This window comes from Ictalurus furcatus, chromosome 13 (assembly GCF_023375685.1).
Source record: "Ictalurus furcatus strain D&B chromosome 13, Billie_1.0, whole genome shotgun sequence".
NCBI lineage: Eukaryota > Metazoa > Chordata > Actinopteri > Siluriformes > Ictaluridae > Ictalurus > Ictalurus furcatus.
Window position 1 is genome coordinate 13,764,580 of NC_071267.1, and position 19,752 is coordinate 13,784,331.

At 38.2% G+C, this 19,752-nt stretch overlaps 1 protein-coding gene across 1 annotated transcript in view; it reads right to left on the reverse strand.

Annotated features, from left to right (window-relative positions):
* The window catches only part of myo1d (myosin 1D), a 73,515-nt gene that overhangs the window by 12,820 nt on the left and 40,943 nt on the right, over positions 1-19,752 (reverse strand). The window contains exons 17-21 of the mRNA XM_053639837.1: positions 15,570-15,793; positions 13,557-13,695; positions 13,334-13,438; positions 13,122-13,235; positions 9,315-9,469 (exon numbers count right to left, since the gene is read on the reverse strand). Coding sequence (XP_053495812.1) covers positions 9,315-9,469; positions 13,122-13,235; positions 13,334-13,438; positions 13,557-13,695; positions 15,570-15,793 — 737 coding nt within the window. The remainder of the gene's footprint in view (positions 1-9,314; positions 9,470-13,121; positions 13,236-13,333; positions 13,439-13,556; positions 13,696-15,569; positions 15,794-19,752) is intronic.

The window sequence follows — 19,752 nt, forward strand, 5'->3', positions numbered from 1 at the left end:
GAATGTACTGCATCTCCTATACAAAATCCTTGGAGATCAAACCCTCCTTCATAGTTTTGTAAACTTTAGGCAAATAGCAGCTGTAGGAGTGGTTGGATGTTAGTTTAGCTTTTGTTAGTTTAGTTAGGTTCCCCTTAACATAGACAAGAATTACCCACGAATTCGTACATTCACACAAATGACACTGCAAATGACCAACCACAAATTAATGGCTAGAAGGTTTCAATGCCAATCAGAGATTTTTACACATATTGGTCTCTGGAGTTGGTGGGGGGGGGGGGGGGGGGGTCGGAGACAAACAAGCTTATTGTTAGTTTCTACTCAAATTTGTTCATTCAAGAGTGTATACGAGATATTACATGAAAGGATGCATAATTCAATATTCTATTCACAACACAATGCACTAAAGTTTTTTTTTTTTAGTCTTTATTACAACAAGCTGGAGAGTGGCTCATTTTCAGCATCAAAAATGCGGGGTGCACCATAAAACACTAAGAGTAATAACTGTAGTAAACATGATCAAAGGCTGAGTGGAAAGCAATAGAGCACAAGTCAACAGTGAAAGAGACACTGGTACTGCAGCGGGAGAGGCTGGGACATAGGGAATAACAGAGTGTGAGGCAGGTGGATATCAGAAACACACACTGGTGCAGCACAGTCCCAAATCCATGACTGTGCATTTCTGTTACATACAGTAACTACTTTTGATTATTTTGGTTACCATTTTGTCAGCATTCCAAGAGTACTGAACAGGGTAGACAATCACCTGGACAATGCAATCATTACAGAGTTGTCACTCAAGTCAGACAACTGAGAATTTGAAAATATATTCTAACTAAATTCGAACAAATGGTGTATCAGGCAATGAAGCTTGTCCGTTGTTAAACTAACGTTATGTGCCAAATGTTACCACCCAACAACATTCAAAGAAGTCACGGACACCATCATGTAATAAGAAACCAACATAAGTATGGACAGTTCTAGATTCAGATTAATCACACAACCGTGCCATAATGTACTGTCTATGTACTGTCTGTTGTTGCAGTGGTGGCTCAACGGTTAGGGCTCTGGGCACGCCTGGAATACATGTAACGGCGTTATGTAATCAGGATACAAAAAACTGGTAATTGTAATCCGTTACAATTACGTCAAAAACCAAAGTCATCAGATTACAGGTACATTTTGTTAAAAAAATGGGAATACTATCAGGATTACATTTTTTTTTCATTTAAAATCACAGAAATTAAATGTTTTGATTAAAAAATTTGCAGGTAATGTCCTTTTAATTATGTGTTCTGTGAGGAGTAGCCTGTCACATAATTTGTTGTGTTGACGTAATAAAATGAGACGCTGTGCATGAATGTTTCAGAAGAGGGGAAAAAAGCAGTTTCACCGAGTTCAAATTCATCCAGAGTGCTAAAATAGGCACGGGGAAAAGCGAGGATCAGATTTCCGCGTCTGAAAGACATGTCAAAACGAAAAATATCAGACTTTTTCAAACAATCCTCATCTCTGTCAAGCACCAGTGCTGATAGCACACCTGCTAATAAAAAAGCAGGCTCCAGTTGTGCCTGCATGAGAGAGAGAGAAAACTACGGAGACACAGAGGACCATCTTTGAAAGCCTAAGTAAAAGTGCAGAAAGGCATTTTAAGACTTCTTGGATTCAAGACTTCGCAAGGCTCAGGTATGATCATCACACACAGAAAATGTTTTGAGACTTTTGTTCCAAAGCAGGCAGAGAAATAGTGGGGAAAACGGATTTCATTACCAGAATGAACCATTTCAAGAAAGAGACCATGAGAAAACAAGCAGTGTGTAGTGTATGTGAACTACAAGATGTTCAGTTCCCACTTTAAGTGAACTTGGATGAAAATGCTGACACTGCAAAAGGAGGCCAGACATACACATGACAGGATGACTGAAAGTAAGTGTTTTAAAAATTTTAACTGTAAGTTCATTCTTATCTGGCACTTTAAAAAATAATTTGGTGCCCTTTATTTATTTATTTATTTATTTATTTATTTATTTAATAACAGCCAATGGCTCCTTAATAGATTTTTTTGTCTAGAGCCCTGTTTTTGACTTAACACAATATAGACAGCTGCATGATTATAGTTCTGATTCTCTCTTGAAAGTTGTGACTCACATGAGCAACAAATTTATTCATTTTATTACATTTAGATTTATTCATTTAGCAGACGATTTTATCCAAAGTGACTTACAAATGAGAATTAAAACAAATCCAAACACTGAACGTTTTTAAGCTCTAAATAAATCATAAATATTGCTTTTCTCTTGACTTTATTTACATATGTGACCTTATCCGAAAATAATCAGATTACATTACTTTCATATTGTGATACTTGGATTATGTTACAGATTACATTGATTATGAAGTAATTTGTAACTGAATACATTTTTAAAGTAATCCTCCCAACCCTGGCTCTGGGTTACTGTTCAGAAGGGGTTTCAAGCCCCAGCACCACCAAGTTGTTACTTCTGGGCTCTTGAGCAGGACCCTTAACCCTATCTGCTCCAGGGGCGCTGTATCATGGCTGACCCTGCACTCTGACCCCAACTTCTTAACAAGCTGGGATATGCAGTATTTATTTTTTTTTTTGACTGTGCTGTAAAATTTATGTGACAAATAAAGGCTTCTTCTTCAAAAAAGTGCTAAGTAAATTCCATCTAAAAATGGCCAGCTGCTACTAAATCTAAACACTCTACATCAAACCTCTTTAATGTCTATTTTGTTGGTAATGATGGTGGGTTTTCTACTTGATAGTCTTACTAACCACACTTCTAATTATAGTTATATAGTCTAGCATTTAAAACGTTACAATAAAAGACCATGGAAAATTAAGCTTTACAATGACTTGGTCAGATTTCAGAATGCCATGAACCTCTCAGCATTTTTCTTCAAACTATTAAGCACATCTTGGGGTGGCACAGTGATACAGCGGGTAGCAATGCCACCCACACAGCTCTAGGGCTCAATCCTGAGCTCTGGTTACTATCTGTGTGGAGTTTTACGTTTTCTCCATGGCTTTTGTCTAGGTTCTCTGGTTTCGTCCAACCTCCCAAAGACTCCTGAAATTGGTGTGTATAAGTGTGTGACTGTATGTGCGCATGGCGCCCTGCATTGCACTGGAATCCCATTCAGGGTGTATTCCTGCCTCGCATGCAGTGTTCCTTAGGTATGTTGTGGATCAACTGTAATCCTGACCAGGATAAAGTGGTTACTGAAGTTGAATGAATGAATAAACATAGCTTTCATTGAAAATCTCATAGCTGTTGGTGTGCGCACAGTGATATGGATGGCCCATGACACTGGAACTGGCAATTTTTTATTTTATTTATTTATTTATTTTATAGCTATGTGCCTAGAGTGAATGAGGTTGAGATGACCCACTTGGTGGCCTGCAGAGCCTAGAGTTTTAGTATTTGACCCATTTTTACATCCTCTATATCTTAGAATTATGTATAAAAAAAACCAAAAAAAAAACATTTTTACGAATGCACCTGGAGGAAAAATGAGACTGGAATGCTAACAACATGATTCATTACATCGAAAAAGTGTTACAATAATACAGAGTTAATGAATTCCTGTGGTAAATTGGTTTCTCACAAGCTTTTAGATTTAGTGCCAGATATCAGTGGAGATGGGGATCTTGTTCAGCTGTCTGCACGTGGGAGCTGAGAGGAACAGAAACCAAAGAGTTTTGTGAACAGCCCAGTTTAAACACAAACTGAAACAGATTCAGAGCAAAATCTCGCAGCAGGATTCTTTCACTTTGGGAAAAGTTGCAGAGGTAAACAGTTCAGTGGAAATACTTTATTGACTGCAAAAACACAGTCAAAAGAGTCAAAAGTGTTTCACCTCAGCTTACAAGTCAAGATTTCATATGAAAATGGTTGACAGAATAGTGTACAGTGTCCTGTATATTTCACTTAGTAACAGCTGACAGGTTACTGAAGTCTTTCTTGAATAATGCAGTGTTGTGGGATGTGTGTATGTGAGCAGGCTGCAAGAAATAATAAAAGAGAGAACATACAAGAAAGAGAGTGCAAGTGAGTGCAAGAAAGATGCAGTACATCTTTCATGGTGCACATCTCAACGCCTAGCATCCAGCTAAACATAGAGCTGCAGCAGCACTAAATAATTTATTTCCACCAGGAGGAAGAGGAGAGAAAGCAAAGGAAGTTCAAAAAGCAGAGAGGAAAAGTGAGGACGGTGGCAAAAAAAAAGGGAAGAGTAAAACACGGGAAAAAAAGAGAGCTAGATCATGACAGAAATATAATCCACTATTTTTGTACAAAGCAGGGAGCGTTATCAGCGACGACAGTGCGGCATCACCAGAGATAAGAGGGTTATGTTCTTACCCACATAGTCTTTCATTCAGATTGATTTGGGTTAGATAGGATGCTTTGGCAGTTATTCATCGCCAATTAAAAGCACGATTCTGCTTGCAGTTATTCTGCATCTTGTTTATTCAGCACAAAATCAAAGGAAAAGGAGCACTGTGCCTCAGAAAAGGACTCAGAGATATGATATACAATACCATCTAAACTGCTTAAGAGTACCAAAGGGCTACAATTAATCCTGGTACAAGATAGGTTATATAACACATGGCATACATATCACATACATACGACCATGGCAGTGTGTGCTACAGGGAGAGAGGCTGTAGCTGCTTTGCAGGCTTTGCTAAATAGGCTAAGGCTGCTATGATGGTGGTGAAGGAGAGCTAAAGGTTAATTATGTATCTACAGGGAGCAGCATGTAGTCTCTGAGCAGAGTCTTTTGCTCAGCACATGTATCATCATTACTCAGATAGACACCACCACAGAGAGGGCATCCTACCTCTGGTCATTAGCACAGAGCTGTAATGAAAGTGTTTTCCACACTGGAGCTATTCAACCTGTGTTTAAGACTGTTTAAGGCTCAAGTTCAAAACATGGGCTGACATGATGTTAAAGGAAAATAATCAATGACCAGGTGATGTGATACAGCCCAATGCAAAGGGGAAGTGTTTTAATCCAATATACTGCTGCAATTTGCTAATAATTGATTATTCTTTTTATTATTATTATTAATTAATGAATTAACAATGTTTTTTAGCCGATTAAAGTTACATTTAATGTTGTGGAATATCCACAAGACAATAAATGTTAAATAAGTATATGTTTATAGAAAGCTTTTTGTTTTGTTTTTGATGTGTTGATTGTTAGGCATTATGTGGATCAGTGAATGAATTGTTACTATAGAAATGATAATGTATTAGAACAAGTGAATAATATAACCCTGTCAGCTGAAGTAGAACCAGAACTACTGTCAGTTTTATTTAAACAAATGCTTTAAAAATATGCGGAACTGCCAGTATATTACAGTGCCCTTGACTAGTATTGGCACCCTTGGTAAATATGAGCAAGGTGGACTGATTTTTTATTGTTTAGTCTTTATTGTTGAACCTTTTGATCTTTTGTTATAAAAAATAAATAAAATCACAAAAATACTCTGCTCTCAAGGATATCAAACAATTGCAAACAACACAGATTTATCAAAAAAAAATTGTGTTAAATATAGGTGTGCAACAATTATTGGCACCCCTATGCATTCATATGAAATTTTTTTATTTGATATTTAACTTTTTTTGGTACACCTAGTTGACTAGGAACAGGATATTGTTCAACCATGACTTCCTGTTTCCTATGTGTATAAATATGAGGTACGAAATTTCCCTATTCATTCATAACAATGGGTAAGACCAAGGAATATAGCTGTGATGTGCGGCAAAAGGTTGTTGAGCTTCACAAAATGGGAAGTGGCTATACGAATATACCACAAGCACTGAAAATACCCATTTCCACCATCAGGAAAATAATTAAGAAGTTCCAGTCAACTGGAAATGTTATGAATCAACCTGGAATTGGGCGTGTGTCTATATTGTCTCAATGCACTGAAGAGGATGGTTCGAGTGGCCAAAAAATCTCCAAGGATTACAGCTGGAGAATTGCAGAAGTTAGTTGCATCTTGGGATCAGAAAGTCTCCAAAACTTCAATCCAAAATCACCTACATCACCACAAGTTGATGTAACTTCAATCATCTTCAGTTTGCCAGACACTACTGGAACTTCAAAAGGGAATGGGTTCTATTTACAAATGAAATCATTTTCACCAAATGATTTTTCATTAGCTTTTTGGCAATAAACACCAGAGGTGGTTTTGGCACACACAGAGAGGTAGCCATATGGAAAAGTACCTCATTCCCACGGTTAAATATGGTAGTGGCTCTTTAATGTTTTGGAGTGGTTCTTCTGCCAGAGGATCTGGACATTTTGTTACGATACATGGCATCACGGACTCTACAGACCTCAACGTCAACTGATAGTAAATTAAAACCTGATTGCCTCTGCCAGAAAGCTTAAAATGGGCTGTGGTTGGATCTTCCAGCAGGACAATGATCCAAAATATACTTTAAAATCAACACAAAAATGGTTTACTGACCACAAAATCAAGGTCCTGCCATGGCCATCCCAGTCCCCTGACTTGAAACCCAAAACCTGTGGGGTGAACTGAAGAGGAGAGTCCATAATTGTTGCACACCTATATTTAACAAAGAGATATATATATATATATATATACATAAAAACCTGTGTTGTGTTTGCAATTGTTTGATATCCATGAGAGCAAAGTATTTTTGTGAATAATTTTTTTAACAAAAGATCAAAAGGTTAAACAATAAAGACCATTTTTCACAGTCTTCTTTGCTCGTATTTACCAAGGGTGTCAATATTAGTTACCTAAGCTTTAAAAAGTGATGTGCACAAAAATGATAGAGGAAAAAACACAGGTCTGTCAAACCAGGTCTGAGAGCCCAGAAAAAACATTTCTGAAGTGTTTTAACCTAAGCAAGTCTCACAGAAAAGATGCACTTTCATTCTAACTAGTACCTAAATTCATACCAGCATTTTTGACACCTTCTGCAATCATATTTAGTCCATTTGTTTTATCACTGGTAGCAGCTGTTAGAAAGAACAATCCTATAAGCCGCTATAAAGACAGTTTATAATTGGATATGCCACACTATCTTGATTTTATTAAATTCTTTATGAAAACATAAATTATGTAAATAATGATATCACAGCTTGAGCAATAGCTTTAGAAATGTTTGAATCGGTTTCCGCTGCAAGTTATTAGTTACAGGGTGTCCCCAAATTCTCCATACATATTTATAGTAAAACGTCTGCCAAAATTTTTCATACTTAGTTTATATTATATACATATTTTCAGATAGCCTTTAAGAATTCCTTTGACAAAAGAAGAAGGTATTGAAATCATTCTTATGGCTGGATCTGGAAGCTGTCGCAAGGTTGCGATGGACTTTAACAGGAAACATGGCAAAGCACATCACACACGACACTGTTGCCAAACTTATTAACAAATTCAAAAAGACTGGACGTGTTGCAGACCAACTGAGAAGTGGATGTCCATGAACATCCACTGATGACGGCACAACCAACGTGGTGCTGGCAAACATAGTCCCCCATGTATGGAGACTTTTGGGACACACTGGAAAAAATATTTTTAAATGAACTACATTTTCAAAAAAATATTGGATACAAAATCAGGCATATAAACCCCCCAGCGTTAAAACACTATTTTCACATATACAAATACATTACAGTGTAAATTCTCATGTTCAGATATACCAGACTGTGTTTAAGGTGAGGTCAGCAGGCAGGGTTATCCATGATACAGAGGAATGGAGTAGACAGGGTTAAGGTCCTTGCTCTAGGACCAGCAGCAACAGTAGGTGCTTGGTGGAATGGGGCTTGTGATCCGAGTACAACAGAGCCTTAACTACTTAGCCACACCATTTTATCAGGTTCACCAAACATATATGTACATTTGTCAGCTGCGCCCTGTCGTGTGTATAATGAACTGTCACCATAGGACCACACAGTGTAGATAAAACTTCTTAGGTGATTCTAAGTTCATCTGGTTAATCTTTATGTTCACACAAAGTGCAGCAATATTAGTTGTGGTGACGTGAAGGACAATGAGCGCACACATTACACTAGTGGGGTAAATATCTGTTTGTTTGAGTGCATTTATGCAGCTTTTTAACCTTCTTAATCTCGCTGTCCTAAAATATCCTGTTAGCTGGTATCACTGCACACACACATGCGCACATACATGCACATACATTTGTCTTACTATCCTTGTGAGGACCTTCCACTGATATAACTGATTAATGCTATGCCAACAGATAAAACTACACCTAAACATTACCTTAACCTGTTGAGGTTAAGGTAAATGAAATGTTTGGGCTCTTTCAGTTTTTGTAGATAAGCAGTTATCCTTGTGGGGACCAGCCAAATACTCTCACAAGTTCAAAACTTTCAGATATTCCTATTCTTGTGGGGACATTTGGAACAAATAAACATATAAAAACATGCCCACATGTGTATCACAATCTATATTTAATGCTCAAAATATTCATATCTGTATTCAGATTTAAACACAAAGATTAAAGTGTGGCCTAACCAGAATGATTTTTCAAAAATTAAATATGAACCATACCACACAACACAGAGGTGGTCTATCAGCATGATGTGTGAATTTTGGCTCTGACAGATCCTCAATCTCACTCAGGTTCATATTTGGTCTCAACAGCAGCTGGGAACGATATTAGTTTTTAATCTTGCTTACGCAATTATTACAGGACATATTTTCAGAAATACAAACAATCTAGTAGCCTAATTTAACCACTGCAACGTTGAGCAGGCAGAAAGCATGAATGAATGAATGAATGAACCCTGTAAATGCATCATGCAGAACTCATGTTCACATTAATAAATATACTTGTTCTTTGTCCTGCAAGTTTCATATCTGATTTCTCATTTACATGAAAGTGTTACTTTTCTTGCATTCCCAGGATCCCAGTCTGATGCACACCTCTAATCACAACCAGATTTCTGGCAAGCTGTCTAAAAAAATTTATTTCCAAATATTGTATTCATATGCTGTTACATCCCTGATTGTCTAGCTTGCCAAAAAAAACAACAATTCATACGTCACACTCCCCCTCACACTGCCTCAGCTGAACTCTACTATAATCACTGTCTCAAGAAACACCGTGCCATTAGTAGTATTTCTAGTGTGTCTCTGTGAGCCACATGTATCATGATTCCCTTCAGTGTGCTGCAAAAGAGTGAGAATATGGGTGTGAGGAGGTCATGGCCGTGTGAAGAGGCTGACGGGCTGATATGTGTGCCAGTGTGCACTGGTTTTGCCTGAGCTGGTACCTTTTGAAATGGCTGAGCAGGATGCCAACCAGTTCGCCGATGCGGCTCTCGCCCACTGGCACCATGCCCTGCAGGCACACGATCAGGTCCCGGTTGTCCTTGGTGTGGAAGACCACCAGCTGGTCCTTCCCTGGGGACACACTCACGCCCGTCACCTGGGAAAACAAGAGCATGGTGAGAGGGAGGGTGAAAACAGACCACAGTCTAATGAGCTCTGCTGTTGTTTTCCCTGAATGTGGAAGTGCAGGCCCAGCATTCTGGAGTCACACTCATAAGGGACAAACACAAGACCCGAGAACAAAAGAACCGTCCAGGGATTTTTCAACCTAATGTTAGTCCACCGCATATGTAGCTTATGGGTGATTACCACAGACGACAATTTTGACATTACTAACCTGTACTGAGAAAAGAACAGAAAACCTCATTTACAGTGGCCAGTAATTAGATATTAAAAGATGCAAATATATCAGAAAAATTCTGCACTTAACACTGTTTGCATGTACACTTATCGTTAAATAAGAATTTAAGATGGACATGTGAGAATGCCTTAACTTATTTATTTTTATTGTATTTATTCACTTTCCAACACTGGATATATATCACAAGACTGAAATATCCACGAAAATGTTCTGCAAAAACCTTTTGTTTCACATAAATTATTGATGCTTTTAGACTTTCATTATAATAGAGCTTCAAAGAATGGTTTTCCGTTCATGTCTCAGGACATGTCAATGTGGCAAAATTCTTGCTCTTGGTAATAGTTCATGAGCTACAGATGCCATAGTTAGAGAGTTCCATTTATGCCTTAAAATCTCACATTTTTACTCGGTTATTTATCTGAAGGCACATTATTACACAGTAACTTCCATAAATTATTCAGTAACTACAACAAATAGTGCAGTCTTGCCATACACAATCTTGCATCACAGAACTTGAAAGTGTTGTGTGCAGAAACGGTACAACATGACACTCAAATACAAATTTTGAGATGAGGGGCAGTGAGAGATGAAGCTAGGCTGGTGTTTGGTTCTAGGTGAAGTCTTTAGCATTGTTCATGTTATTCTTTTTCTGACTGTGTCTCTTGAAATTAGCGTGAGGCCGGGAGAGCAGAAAATAATCACAGGTTGGATAACAGCCTAATGGACACTGCAATGGATCAAAATCATTATGAGTAAGCAAGCAGGAACACCACAGCACACTCTGAACACGATTTATCCTCTCTTTCAACTGAGACGATACCATTAAATGATATCAAACAGAGCGGTCGATACGCATGGTTTGTTATTCCTGAAAAAAAAGATGTTCATGTACTGTATGTAGAAAGAAGACAGCTGTTGTGGGCACACTGGATTCATCATTAAAGGATTTAGTCACGATTGGATGTGGTATATATATATTGGATGGTGAATGCTATGGGGAAGTGAGGAGCGGAAAGGACTGCTGGGCAGCCTAGACTATTCTTGTCCTGTACTGCCAGTAATAACCATTGCAGTAATGGCAGTAGGGATCAACAACCTCACTCTCCCTCCCTCGTCCATTCTTGAGAAAAAGTGTTACATAACAATTGACTCTCTTCCACTGTGTGTGTGTGTGTGAGAGAGAGAGAGAGAGAGAGAGAGCCAGGAGAGAGAGAGAAATGTATTATCCTAAGATCCTATATCTATCGACTCATTTTCAGCTCACCTCCTCTTGTTTGACCATAATCTTTTTCCAGAATCAGTATTATTTCTAAAAACGACCTCGATTTATAAATACAGTTAGCAGCATCAGTTGATGTTTATGATCTTTCCAAATTAAGCATCCAATAAAGTAGGGAATAAAAATAATTGAGAGCTTAGCAGAAGCTATAATAAACTAATACGTCAAACAAAAGGGGAGAGAAAAGACAAATAGACGACTCGAAGAAAGAGCAGAAGGAAAACACAGAGGAGACAAATCTGTGCACATGCCTTAACGCTACCAGACGTCAGCTGATTTCTCTTCCCACTCTGTTGTCATGACAACCCCATCTCCTGGGATGTTGGCATGACAACAGCAGAGAGGAAAATGGATGGCGAGGAACAGGGTAGAATGTTGGAGGGTGAGGGGCAATGCATGGACTCCAGTCAAGATTGTTTGAATCTTTGTTTTAATCTGCTTTTTCCATTTTACGTTTTATAATATAATGCGAACTCTGGTATGCAGAATCCTTTGGCATCACAAATCACCATAAATCATCCTAAAACACTGGTACCGTGATGGCATCATTGCACTGAGTGCCATTCCTCAGTGGAGCGATAAATAAATATGGGGTCAGACAAGGGCTAGTTGGGGCAGACGCTTTTCCCTTTTCAGGAACCATTAAGAGATAATCTCCTCTGACTAATCTTCAATTATTAAACAGCAGCCATATGTACATATCATTCTGCTAAATACAGTGATTAATTTCTCCATTGTAATACAATCAACTCGAATTTCACTCTCTTGATTATTTACTGATTTTTTTATTAAATGCATTTAATGTAAAAATGCATGTGCAATTATGCAGTTTTTTTTCACTCAGATATGGATCCAGGTCTGATGGATATTTTTGTAAGGCTTTTCTACAGGATAGAAGGTCGAATACACAGCCTGTAGACATACTTTGTGCTAAGAACAGGAACCAACCCCCCTCCTTTACTGTCAACCCAGTATTATAGAGCTCTGCTAGAAATATGGCCTCGAGCCCACTGCAGCTCTGAGACAGCCACGCCACACACTACAGATGGATTAGAACTGCAGGTTACAGCTATCCCTATTTCTCACTGGCTATAACTCAGGAATCCACACTGTCTGGTGCTGAATGATTGCGTAAATGCTGCTGTGTGGAGGTCAAGCTTCCAGGTTTAAGCCTGTTTAGTGACAGCTAATCCGCAAGACAGGTGAAGGGCTCAACCTGAGCACTGCGTGAAGCATGATGGACAATTTAATAACGCACAAAGCTGAGCAATGTTATGCTAAACATGTAAGGCATGGTCTAAAAAAAACCTTTTTTCAAAAATGTTCTTCCTTGTAAAATGAGACAAAAACTGACGCACAGCAGGTAGAGATGCAAAAAAAAGACAATCAAATCTGAAAATATAAATAAATCAGGAGTCTACAAAAGATCACAAGACCTGGTTCGAAATATTAAGGAAAAAGATTAAACACTGATACAGTTCTGGTTGGTTTATACAGTGGTTATAAGATGATCAGTTTAGGTTTAATGTTGTGGAATGCCCAGGAAACTGTTCGGAACTTATGTTAAAGTCCTTGTGAAGTGCCTTGAAACGCGCAGCATTATCCGATGTGTTTATGTAATTTCTACTGAAACTGGAAGTCAGGGTGGGACATTGAGTGGCTCCACCCCTTTTAAAATAGCCAATAGCATTTAGCTCACCTCAAAGCCACTGCTAAGCCGTACTTGACCGCTAGTACCATGGATTTTTTATAATGTCTGGGGTGGGACACTATTTAATCGGACAGAAATCTGAAAATCTGATTGTTTTTTTGACAATGACAATAAAGATCAATCAATAAATCAATCAATCAATTTAACTCAACTGAATCATGTCGGATTGGGCCTGAAATAAATTGTATTGGAACTAAAATGAATCATATCGGATTACTAATGAATTGAAGTGTATTGAATCATTACTTATTTACCTGTATCATTTGTGTATGCTAAGCATCAGTATGTGTATCAAATCATCTGAGAAAGGGATTAATTACATGTGTAGTGTGTGTGTAGATATAGATATCTGGATTACGTTTGCAATAAAAGAAAAGAGACTGGTAGTAGATATGTACATTGTACAGTGGGATGCTCTTCATGGGCTTGTACTGTTTCAGTGGGTCCATCTTGTAGAGGTGACGATCAGTGATTAGCAGCGCCCGGTTCTCTGCCTTATTGAAGCGGTTGATCTACAGAAGCAGAATTAACATTAATCGAAAAATATATCAGAATGGAGGAAAGACATCAAGTACAAATATAAGTACATGAAGTAAAAGGTGTGTTGTACCTTGCGAACGTTGCAGGAGAAGAGAACTCTCATGAATTTATCTTTCCTCTGCAGGTCACTGGACACCAAGGTGAAGGAAGATGCTGACTCAGGACTGTCCCGCTTCTGAGCATCAACACACACAGTATAGACCAGTGGAAATAACATTCATTCGTTGTTCAATTTAAGTGTTGTTCTTTGTTTTTAAATTGCTTCATCAACTGCATATAAATGTAACACTGACCAGGTAATTGCCCTCCCAGGCTCTCTGCAGGCCGAGGTCTGCCCTTTGACCCTTCAGGCACTCCAGCGTGGCCACTTTAGCCCTAACCTGCAACATCTCTTCTGGAGACAGGTTTTTAATTAGGGTCCAGGCCCACCACCTTCACCACATACACAAAGAAAAGAAAAATAAAACATTTTACTCAAACAGACTTACAGTACAGAATTATTAGTGTCCCTCAGGAGAAAAATAAGTTTCCCAGTAACCTTCTGGAGAACTTCCTTTCGCCTAAGAGAAATCATTCTCATATATATTTTATATAATAGTATACTCTCTCCAAAACAAACAGCAATATTACTGACACCCCCTAAAGAATATGTAAAATAAAAGGAAACCGATCGTTCATAGTCAAAACAAGCTCAGCCATTTATACTCAAACTTTCAGAAACTATTTGTCATTGACCAAATATAATATTGCTCACACGACAATTCCACACAAAATTACAGGGAAACCTAAAAGGCTTTCAACAGAAGATAAAAAGAGTTATGGCCCAAGATCACTCAACACTGTTAGACATTACAGGAAGAGGCTCAGTGCTGTTATCCAGGGGAAGATTCACCAAGGGTTAACTGTAGGGGTGTAGATACTTTTGACTCCAGTGCTATGTATAAAATATTGCACTAAAATAAAACAGTTGGAAAAAAAACAAGTAGAACTTGATGCCAAACAGTGTTCACAGGGATGCCTCGTCTACCAACAAGTCCAATCCTTTTGGTAATGAATGTAAATGCCTCAAAATATAAACAGGAAGGAAGCTATCAAAGAAAAACTATTGCAGGCATTTGACCTTGTGGTTACCTTGAACCTGTTTGTACCAGTTACTAATCTAATCAGTTCATGTGCTCATTATGAAGAGAATTCCATATAAATCCAATAACATTTAACTACTTGTTCTACAGGTATCACACCAACGAGAATCTCAGACAGACACAGAGATGGACAACCCAAAAGCATAATGAATAAAAATGAAAGGAATACAGCATCATCATATCTTAAAACACCACTCTACTGTATGTGTTATTCATGTTATTCATGTACTATTTTCCACATTTTTACTTTATTAATTTTACACCTGTATTTTTTTTCCACATTATATAATAATACTGAAAACATTAAGAATAAAATAACCCATATGGAATTATGCCATGATCGAAAAGTGTTAGATCAAAGCTAAAGCCAGATGACAGCTTTGTACCATCTTGGAACACACACATGCTGATCACTTTTTGGCTGCTTTTACAATGTTTTAAATAAAAACTTCTTGCTGAAAGTCTTATCAATACATGCTTCCCCCCCATTTCAACACTATGTCTTTGGAAATAAATTCACATCTACGGTTATATTATTTATATTTGTCCTATAAGCAAATATAAAGCCTTTAGATCCTGTCATACATTAAATCAGGTGTGTTATGTGCTTTGGAAACCAAATACCACACAAGCACAGTCACTTTAACTTATCAACACATCCTTCATGGACCAAGATGAGCGAAATCTTTCATATACGCAAATCGCTGAAATGCTTGGAGGAGGGAGATTCACACCCATAAAAAAAGGTGTAGAGTAATGTGGGTGTAGATACAGATATGAGTGTGGCTGTGGGTGGAGAATTCAGATCTATGGATCTACACACAGAAATGTAAGAGAAACAAGCCTGAGGTCAGTTTCCTTGAACGCTAATGACTGGGTGAGTGTGGAGGCTAACATATGACATCACATGCCACACTGTATGAGTCAAGTTATTACCACGCCAGATCTCTACAAAGGAAACATGCGTCATAGATAAACATGCTGTTAATTATTACTGCTCTAGAGTAGGACTTAACGGTGAGCTAGAGTCATAATCGACTCCTACGTTACAGCAGGGCACCGATTCCCATTCAGGTCCTAAAGCGTGTGCATCTATGTGAGTGTAATACAGCAAGGAATTGAGGATTAGAGATAATGAGTTTTAGTGTTTACTATGGCTCTGACCTGTTGTAGATGTTTCTTAGCGCTTCCTCAAACCTGCGCAGTACTTTGGGAGGTGTGGGCCACTTCACGTGCTTGCCGTGATCCTTCATGCTGCGTACGTTTTGGAAGCGCCGGTGCACCTCTCGGATATAGGACTTGACCTTGTAACGCTGGTATGCGCGCAAAATGATGAGTGCAGCCCGCATGCGACGGTAACGTATTCTAGCAATGGTGCCGCGCCATACCTTTAAGAAAACGAGAGGAAATGATGGAAAGGAACAGAAAACAGACACAATTACAGATTATTATAAATAACCATTACTAATTAAAATCATTACAAAGGTAATGACAGTAGGCGAAAATAAAACAACACGTACATATGCAGATTGAAAAAAACAAATGGTGATCTGTGATGGCCAAAGTGCTCTAGCCCTCGACTTTAAGTATTAACAATACAGGGTAATGGATCTCCAGGGAGCTGTTTAAGCTGCTCAGCTCTCAGTAACGATAGTGCCTGCTCCCTTCTGTCCACAACGACTCACTCACTCACTCGGTGCAGCTAATATGTGCTTGAATAAATGTTTGTATAAATAAAGACATATTGGCACTTTTACTCATTTCTTACACTGCATGAAAAGTAAATATTCATATCTGGATAATCATTAATTAACCTTGCATCAAAATCTGCTCCAGAAATGCCCCAGTCCGGGACTGGGACTAGATTTCCTTTTCTTCCCATTTTTAACGAAGCAAGTCATCAAATATTGAGTCAAGCAGCTAAACACATTTATCCTTGTTTGTAATGTGACCATGACTGGATTTAAGTGCTTATGTAGTTCTTGCTCATGTATATTGTTGTTCAAAGCCAAAACTCATTTTCAAAAGCATTTCAATACAAATAATAATTAAGTAATAAATGGAATCAAAGAAACAAGTGCCTAAAATTATCCAATGACAAAAAGGTTTGCTAGATTTTGTTTTTAAAGGCATTAGCTGAACCTCACACCACATTAATGCGATCATTCTGCTGACTTCCTAAAGCACTAAAGCCCATGCCAAACACTGCACTGCAAGAGTATTCAAGAAACCATTACAAAAGTGTCCTATGGGTGTTTTTCTAAATGTACTTGTTTAGTCTGATTTATGGACTATCACTACAACAAATGTACTTATGTAGTCTGACTCATGCTTAATCTATTACTACACTGAAGAAAATCATTTGTGGTTCAAAATTTCCACTTAAGTTATAAAGCAACATTTACATATTGATATAATATCTATGTCAGTACAGTAAATTAGGTTTGTAATCTATGTGTTTCTATTTAAAACGTGCCACTATTTACTTTTTCTTGAACTTGCATATTTTACTCAAGTGGAAATTCTGCCCTTAATTTAAATACGTTGATCCATGAATGGTTTTGTTCAGTGTAATTGTGAACTGTGCCATCAACATTAATATACTGCAGTGATTTAAATGTAAACCTTTAAGATTTCAGACTCAAGATGTGGAAAAAAGTGCTACATACATATATAAAGAATAATGCTTTACCAATATACCAAAATATGAGCAGGTATTAGTGATGATTACTGGAATAAAAAGGATTTTACCTTCCAAAATAGTAGACAACAATCAGAATTTGCAATTAGAGTTAAAACATTGAACAGACTCTACATCTAATTGAAAGAGAAACATTTAATCTACACGAATAACAGAATCTACACATCATTTTGCATATCCTCCCAACATGGGTCAAAATTGGGTCGGCTACAAATCTAAAACTCGTGATTTTTAAAAAAATTTATTTCAAAGAATTAGCATTTTTGTTGTATAAACCTATAAGTATTGCAGTAATAGCCTAATTTCATTGTTAAGTTTTGGTTTGGAACAAAAGGTCAACATTTGGTTAGTGGAATCAACCAATGACGTTTTGATTTCCAATAGGGGGAACCATTTTCCAGGGAAAAACAGTCACTCCAATCTGCTGCATGCTGGGACAGCAAGAGTAATTAGTCTAATTATTAACATGCAGCCAATGGACATGTGTGGAAAGTGTTGTCTGTGAGTCATGATGCAGGTCAAAGAAACAGCAAGCCACGTCAGCCCAAGCAGAACAACATAGCCTACTATGTTTACATTCTGCACTGACAGCCGGATATGGTCACAGATTTACTATTGACAAAAAATAAATGGAAATAATTAGGAACGGTTGAACAATCCAATCCTGCGATCAGCACTGACTCTGACTCACTTCTATTTAAAACAGCAGTGTATGTTTTCTTAGCAGTTAGATAGCCTTATTAAGAATGATTATTCTTCTATTCTTTCTGTGTGTTAGTTACAGTGAGCGCTATTGTAACTCCCATTTTTATGAGCCTTCTACAAGATCCATAATAAGATTAAATAGGCTGATAGAGATTGCAGAGAAAACTGCAACCATTCTCTCTATGCCCCATTGTATGTGCGTCTCTCCCCCATCAGAGATCGGTGTGAGTCATTGCTCCACACAGTACAATTTAAACCGGCGACACAGTCACGCTACATCACATCTGATCCTGACACTCCTGTCATAATATTTCCTGTTTTGAACCATTACACCAAGATGCCTCCTGTCACTTTAAATTGAAAGTTTCTAGCCAGATATTCATTGTGTGACCAATGAGTCTATGTTGACGATGCAGGAGACATTTAAACAGGAGTGCAGCCAGACGGGCCGTACCCAGGGGAATGTGGGTAAATTAGGCCAGGAGCAGCCCCTGGTTCCCCCTCCCCTACTATAAGCCAGTTGGATTGGTGTGTTAACTACTTCAACACGTTGCTGCATCGCCTGCCTGTGCTTTTATGCTCCAAATTTACAGCCCGGCTGCGGAAGTCTCACTGCAATAAAGTGTGACAGATTGCTATGCTAACTAGCTCTGATGTGGTTTTTAATGGACTCATTGGCTGAAGAGACATGTTAATAGCTAGTTAGCCTTTTGTCAGACACTGGGTTGCATTCACTGGAATCAATACCACTTCACAAAATACCAGATTTACAATCAATCACTGCAAATTCCTCTTTCTTGAGTCATGACAGAACTGCAATTCTTAATATATATATATGCTATTCCGATGCATGCCTTTTGCCTTCAGGTGTCACCAGGCAGTTACAGATGACTGAGAAAATGCGTGCTGGCTTATCATTAATCAGCCGGACAGGCACGCAGTGCAGCAAAACCTCCCCCAACAATCAGGAGTCAAATTCCAGCACACAATTCCTACATGTGGAAAACCTCCTGGGGAATATCTGCGGTTCTCCACAACACACTTGCTGCAAGAACACTGGCCTGATAGCATCACACTTAGATAGTGTGACATGATTCAACACAGGCACAACAGATCCTAACCGCTAATCACCAGAGACTCGGGACGAGTGAGGGAAGAGTAGGAGTGAGAGAGTAATGTTTTTCATAAATCAATAATGCAGGGCTGAGCTGCATGCAACTGTGAAGTTGCCGTGTTTTTTTTTTTTCCTGTGACCTCTAACAGGCTTCTGGAGTGGGTTTATTTGTGTGTGTGTGTGTGTGTGTGTGTGTGTGTGTGTGTAGGGGGGCTGTCATTACTGCAACAGCATGGCCACTGACGCAACTGTCACTGCCTCCACATGCACTAAACACTACTCTCTCTCTCTTCTGACACATAATGAGTAATTAGTCATATGCCTAATTCAAATCAGTCGACTTGTATATTTGACAAACATTAAATCGTTACCACCAATCACATTTTACTAAGAATTCTTCATTTTCTTCATCGTGTCTTATGACAGGACAAAACATTCAACATCCTTAGCACTATGAAAGCCAATGTTTGCTGCTATAGAAAAGATATTTCACATAGAACTACCGGTCAAACAAAATTCTTCCAAGTCATGAGACGTCGATTAACTACTGACACTGAACAACGTACCAATAGCCTCAACAGATTCCATTCAAAATAATGAATAAAAACCATTTTCATCTCTCAGTGAGTTATGCAGCAGACCTTGAGAAGAGCTTACTGAATGGTCTATTAAGCACATTCATTGATTGTGGTCAATGCATTTTTATATTTCTCTCATAGTCATGGCCTAGACTTTGAAATTGGAGTCATACACAGCAAACGTGCTCAAGAGTAAAAAAGAATAATAATAATATTTTTTTTTTTTTTTAAATAAAGGACACATTTAAG